At 32.8% G+C, this 7,500-nt stretch overlaps 2 protein-coding genes across 2 annotated transcripts in view; one reads left to right on the forward strand and one right to left on the reverse strand.

Moving 5' to 3' along the window:
- The window catches only part of LOC137650425 (dehydrogenase/reductase SDR family member on chromosome X homolog), an 833,317-nt gene that overhangs the window by 498,492 nt on the left and 327,325 nt on the right, over positions 1-7,500 (forward strand). The window lies entirely within an intron of this gene.
- LOC137642708 (protein O-mannosyl-transferase 2-like) overlaps positions 1-7,500 on the reverse strand; it is a 48,109-nt gene that overhangs the window by 31,510 nt on the left and 9,099 nt on the right. Inside the window, exons 6-7 of the mRNA XM_068375514.1 lie at positions 5,524-5,632; positions 3,101-3,260 (exon numbers count right to left, since the gene is read on the reverse strand). Of these exons, the coding sequence (XP_068231615.1) occupies positions 3,101-3,260; positions 5,524-5,632 (269 nt within the window). The remainder of the gene's footprint in view (positions 1-3,100; positions 3,261-5,523; positions 5,633-7,500) is intronic.

A 7,500-nucleotide genomic window follows, 5' to 3' on the forward strand; every position in this document is an offset into this window, starting at 1 on the left:
CAATTTTTTTTAGTCATTATTCATAATTTGATTTATCGTCAATGAGTAGGCTTTCACACACACACACACACACACACACACACATATATATATATATATATTATACACACACACACACACACAACAACAACAAATGCTCAAATGCTGCCTTTTCAATATACTACAGGACAAAGGCCTCAGATATGTTTTTAGTTAAGTCTTTGGTTTGGCCATTTTCATCACTATGCTGGCCACTGAGGATTGCTGACGATTGAGACTTTAGCTTGATCGCTCTCAATAAGCCAACCTAATATGGATGGCCCTTACTAGTACAGATTCGCTGTTCATGGTACCCACAAAAACCCTTTCGCCAAAATGAGTTATCCCCATTCAGAAAGGGATAAATTATATATATATATATATATATATATATATATATATATATATATATATATATACACATATATATATATATATATATGTATATATATACATATATATATATATATATATATATATATATATATATATATATATATATATATATATATATATATATATATATATATATTGGTAGGCTATTTAAAAGAGGAAAATTTAAATTTATTGATTTGTTCAAATATCAAAACGTCTGTGAAGGTACCATGTAATTTTCTTCCATATCTACAGTAGATTAAGTTTTATGGATGAAACCCATGAAGGGATCAATCTCGTTTCAAAACCTCTAAGTATATATTTTACCAAAGGATTGCCCATAGACGTACTAAAATGAATATATTGAATAACATTATAGGTTGGTGATGGTGACACATATGAATCTAATGCATCACCCAAGATATTCAGTAAATCATCAACAAGCTCTTTGGTAAGTAATGGGGCTAACATAAAAACGGATTAGTCTGTGGTCTGACGCCATGTTCATTATAGTGTAATTTGCCGCAAAGATCAATTTATTGTTTTCGAAGAGTGAATAGGAAATGAAGCCTAAAATGGAAGAACGTAATTTTACTTAAGGATCTGATAATTTATGATTGATAGATACTGTTGCATTAAAGATAGGTCTAATTGGATTTTTTTAACTATATTATATACACGCTAAAACTTACGGGAACACTTGAAGCTCAGACGCAATAAACCCCAAGTCAAAAAGGATTTTTTTTGTGTATACAGTATATATATATATATATATATATATATATATATATATATATATATATATATATATATATATATATATATTATATATATATATGCATATATATATATATATATATATATATATATATATATATATATATTATATATATATATATATATGCATATATATATATATATATATATATATATATATATATATATATATATATATATATATATATATATATATATTATTTGTGTGTGATGCGAGGTGGACGTGTTGTATGTGAAATTAAGATTCTCTTACTTTATCTTGATACCTATGGATGTATAGTATCCACGTTATCTATTATTTTTCGTAAGTTAAGTATGAAAATTTTAATTTTTCACCAGGAGAATTGATAATGGCACTCAATTACATTAAAGTGATTGTATTTCCAGCCTTGCCGATTACCATTCAGTTTCCAAAACATCCATATTATGTATAGATTTTGAACACATAGTAGCAAAACATCTGATTGTATATGCTAAAAGTAACAATTTTTTCTCTAGTCAGTAGTTTAGATTTTGCCAGACTTTTCGAGATTATGATGCTGTTTTTACGATTTCCAGTTTTGTGCAGAAATCCCTTGACTATGGTCGTAAAGTCCGTATGATCAGTTTTAAGTTTAGTCATGCTTTTAACCGTATTAACCATAATGCACATGTTTTCAAATCTAAACAGATGGGAGTAGGTGGGTATATTCTTAATATCATTGGTAAATTTTTAACTAATAAATTACTAAGAGTATCTATTTGTGGACTTGATAGTAACAACAGGAATGTAATATATGGTGTTCCACAATGCAGTGTTCGGGGTCCATTACTTTTTATATTTTATACGCATGTTATGTGGTTTGGCCTTAAACACAAGCTTGTTGCTTGTGTAGGTGATACTATCTTTGCCTTCTGTACTGCGAAGTGTAATAAAAGCTTCATTCCGGCTCTGTCCAAATTGTGAAAATGGTCTTGCCAATCAAATAGTTTAATCAGAGGAACCTCGATGGTTCAAACCTGGTGCAAATGTTTTTCTGTTGATCAGGTTGACAAGAGTCTGTTTTCATAAATTTCATGTTATATATACTGTATGTTTAACATTGTTAATTATATTGGAATATTTTTCTTTATATATATAGGCCTATGTGTTTAAATTCTGCGAGTATTATCTGTGATTCTCCAATGTTACCGTAAATGTTTCTATTTTATTTATTGTTATTCTCATCTTTATTTGCATCATTTTAACTTATTAGTGTGTTAAAATTTTAGTTGCTATAAAAATCATATAAATCTTCAAAACTTTTTCTAATTTCCATTTATGAAGCTATTTTTCTATTTTTCCATTGATAAAGGTAATATATGTTATAGAATGACAAATACCAAGGAATTTCGGAGATAGTTCAAGAAATTTGTGCAATAGAAGCGCAAAGTAATTACAAATTATGAGTTTAATATTGATGGGGCAGGTTTTATATATATACTTATATAATGTGCGGTTCTTTAACAATTGTGTAAAATATTGATAACTAGGGTTGGGATTTATAAGTCTATGGTGCTTGACCGGAAGAATATTTTGAAGCTAATTTACTGCAGGATTCAAGTTGTCACTAGATGGGTTAAATATGTAGAGGAGGAACGGGTTAATTATTATTATTATTATTATTATTATTATTATTATTATTATTATTATTATTATTATTATTATTATTATTATTATTATTATTATTACAACCCAAAGTGCAGTACAAGTAAGTTCAGCAAAATGATAAAAGCTTGGAGGCCCAATACTGAAAACGAAACTAAGTTGAGAATAATATATACAGTTGGACAACGAAGTTGAATATGCAAAACAAGTAACAGTTGTACTAAAAATCGAGTTTTATACCAATGAAAGGCCATGGAAAATATTAGCCCACTCATATATTTCATGTACTGTAGATACCCTCACCATAGGCCTCTGGTTGTCCACAGCAATGCAGAAGAGTTGGTAGGCCGTGTGGATGCCGACGAAAAGCACAGTGAACACGCCAACATACTTGATGCTGGTCACGATCCCCAAACAGACTCCAGTGAGCATCATCCAACTCCACCAAGTCACGGACCATTCTCTGCGTGAAGAATGAACATATTGGAGAGCACAATCATGCATTCATAGCAATATAAAGATTGATCACATTCAAGAGCACAATTATGAATAGAAAAGTAAGGACTGAATACACCGAAGAGCACAATTATGAATAGAAAAGTAAGGACTGAATACACCGAAGAGCACAATCATGAATTCATAACAATATAAGAAGCAAGCACCTTATATAAGTATAGCAAATTAGAAATAGAACCCCAGAGCTTAAGCTGATCTACTTCCTCAAGTAACTCTCCATTCAACATGACATTCAGTCTAGCACCATCCTCCCTTTTTGTGCCCCTCATAACCTTAGTCTTACCCACATTAACTTGGAACTTCCTTCTTTCACACAGCATTCCAAACTGTATCACCAATCAACACAGCTTCGTCTCCGAGTCTGCGACTAATACAGTATCATCCGCTAACCCAAACTGATTCACCCCCCCCCCCCTCATAATTACTCAAATCTATCTGTTTAAATCCTCGACTAAGTACTTCAGCATTCACCTTTCTTACAGCTCCATCACAAACAAATTGAACAACCATGGCGACATCACACATCCATGTCTCAGCCCCACTCTCACTGGAGACCACTCGCTTACTTCATTCCTTATCCTAACAAACATTTTACTGCCTTTGTATAAACTCCCCCATTCTATTTCCAACCCTTTAGCTACAGCTAATTTTGCATCAACCAAAAAATTATCAGTCATATCGTTAGCCATACCCCTATACACGAGCACATCTTTCATTCTTCCAAGCAACCTTCTTGTTATCAACTCATCATCTATCTCTGCCCTTTCTAACACTTCCATCGGTCACTCTTGCCCTTGTATACTTAATTATATCTATCTCCTTGAGAAACTATTACTTATAACCAGCTCTTGTTCAACACACACATCTACCAGTCTCTCACCACTCCCATTTTCACCTGGTACGCCATACTTCCCAATGACACCTGCCTGTCATCTTCTCAGTCCCTCTACACACTGAGTTAACTCATTCCAGAATCCATTCCTCTCCTCTTCACTCCTCTCAAAATCCTGCCAATGCGTACTAACAAAAGCCCAACATTCCCTACCCATCCTAACCCTTACCCACATTAACCAAATGACGCCTCCTTCCATTCCACTTCTTTACCTATCATTCATTCACTCGACAATAAAACCACACCCTCTCTCGCTCTTCCTCTTTCAATCCCAGACATACTACCTGTCACTTCCCCAAACATCATTTCACCCTTCCCTCTTATCTTTGTCTCAAGCCAATACATCCATCCTCCATGCCAAAATATACTTCTGATCTCACATCTTTTACTCTATATTGTACTACATCCACGCACATTCAGACACCCCAAAACTAGAGTGTAGTAGGTAGTCACTATCCCCTTAACTCCTCTTCTCCGATATCCTGCTGGAATAAAATAACAGGAGAGGGGATTCCCAGTCCCCTCGTCCCCTCCTTTTTAGTCTCCTCTTATGATACCCAGAGATATGTTGGCGCTATTCTAGTTATTGTATTACTTTTATGATCCAAGCTACAAACCTGGTTGGAAAAGCAGAATGCTACAAGTGCATTGATTATTAATGGCTGAGCAACTGACTCCTTTGGCTGCATTTCTATTACTGGTTAAATGTTCCAGTTTTCTAAGATATGAGTACGTTTGCTCTTAAATTTTAAAGAAGAGGGCAACTAATCTTTTATCATCTTTCATGGTGGGGCTGAATGGCCGCCTCGACCCGAGTACCCAATTCCATACTAATGATCTTTCCCCAGGGGTTCTGTTAGAGAATAATAATCGTATAATACAAGTGGTGCTTTTTGTAATCCCAAGGAATGGTGGTTTCTTTTACATAATTGCCTTATTTCCTTATGTCGCCAGAAAATAGTTCTGATACCAATGAATTGTGACATACTAGTGTACATGACCCGTTAAAACTGATTGCTAAATATCTAGAAAGATATGCACACACACACACACACACCCTCTCACCCGGTATGATTACTCCCTTTCCCCTCTACCCAAAGTACGGGGAAAGACGAGTAGTTATAGGTCTGACATTTCCAGACATTTGTCCTTTATTCTATATGGGAGATATATATTTTGATGAATCACTAATATTGTGGGAAATTCAGTTATTATACACAATGAAAAGGATTCTGATGGTAGTGAAATGTCATTATTTTCTTCAAAGCCAATCTTATAACGAAAAGAAATAAAAATAAACTTCCCTAAATTTTTGTACCTGTGTCGCAGGTTGTGAAATTTGATTGAAGAATAGACGCTGGCCATTATTGCCACCATCAGTGGAGGATCTAGAAGAATTAACGTATTCAGCCGATGAACAAAAGTATCTGAAAAAAGGAAGAATTGTACAAAGATATACACATATGCCCACACGCATATATATATATATATATGTATATATATATATATATATATATGTATATATATATATATATATATATAAGCTCCAGGGCTCCAACAGAGAAATATAGCCAAGTGAGGAATGGAAATAAGGAAATAAGCAAACTATATGAGAAATAACAATTAAAAGGAAATATTTTAAGAGCAGTAACATTAGAATAGATCTTGCATATATAATCTACCAAAAGACTCGTGTCAAATTTCTTATACCTTATACACTCACTTTCACGAGCACTATCAAATTAACTTTAACAATGATTTTTTTTTTTTTTTTTTTTTTTTTTTGCTAATTCAAGCCAATCGTCAACTGTCCTCAACATTCAAGAACCTGCCAAATACTCGCATCAACACAGGTTAGGCACCTCTTCAAACAGCATTACTCCATTTGCATCTTTTGCTCTGAGATCCATTTATTCATAGCCTTTCTCACCGCATTTACTTCAAGTCAGTACAATTACATTTTACTCTAAGTACCATATGGAATATGCCCCTAAACTTTCATCATAATACCCGTTTTCACTCTCTACACTTTGTATTTGTGTCTAGAATTTGGAAACTCCAAGAAGAAAAATTGAATGGTGGTATATGTAGATTAAATTTATCTATCATATGTTATAAGCCCTGTGGAAAAGGCCTATTTTTACATATTAAAGATGTAAAGATGAAAACATTGTAATAATTTGTAACTTGAAGATGTTTTTGTATTCCAGAAAAAGAAATAGAGATTTTGGATATTTCTCTTAATTTATTCTATGCCAAAAGATGGATATTGCGTGATGTGCTTAGTCCTGGACATTCTCGAGTCCAACAGGAATTTTCCAGAGAAAACAGGTCACATAAAAGGCCGACGATGAGTTCGAGACGGCCGACTTGTTTCGTTTATCTCAGAGTTTACTTTACTCTTGTGAAGACATTTCTTAAACTCCAGCTGTGATACTGCTAAATTTCTTCCATTATTTCAAAGCTGCTAATACACTAAATAGCAAGGAAACTGAAAGATCGAATATCATCGGAAGCTGTGTTCCTGTTATCTTTCACACACACACACACACACACACACACATATATATATATATATATACAGTATATATATATATATATATACAGTATATATATATATATATATATATTCAGTTGTATTTGGAACTACGACCTGGAAAATCTTTCAAAATTCAGAGCTGAGTTTTGTCGTCATCAGTCTCACTTCATACAGATTTATAAAGCAAAGACCTACATCACCATACGATTTTTAAGAAATTGTTATTAAATTGTGCACCGTGAGTATTTTGTGAATCTTGCAAAATATTGTAAATACTTATATTTGATAATAAATATAGTTGATAATAATGTTTGCTGGCTATTATTTTCTTACCCTGTTATTGTTTTCTCTATTTTCTTTGCTAAATTATTTATTAAGGGAATATGACATTAAAGCAGATTTTACATTATGTTGCGTAATATATGACCATTACAAATTGAAATGACAATCATGAACTGAGAAATACAATGCCTTTTGCGAGAGTTTGTTATTCAAAACAACAAATATTTTCATCTGAAGTATATAGATAGCGACGATTCAAGTACTAGCATAGAGCTCTGAGCCAAAGGATGCTCTTTATCTTAATCTCCTATCCTGTATATATTTCAATCAACTTAAGTTCTTTAGTATTTCGGTTATTTATCGTATTGAGGATTCCATTAATATATTTAACGACACTTTTTATGGAATTTATCTAGACTTCCCTGTATGCTTTCATTCCACATTTCCATTTGATTATACTTAATCCTATCTTAA

This window comes from Palaemon carinicauda, chromosome 1 (assembly GCF_036898095.1).
Source record: "Palaemon carinicauda isolate YSFRI2023 chromosome 1, ASM3689809v2, whole genome shotgun sequence".
Lineage (NCBI taxonomy): Eukaryota > Metazoa > Arthropoda > Malacostraca > Decapoda > Palaemonidae > Palaemon > Palaemon carinicauda.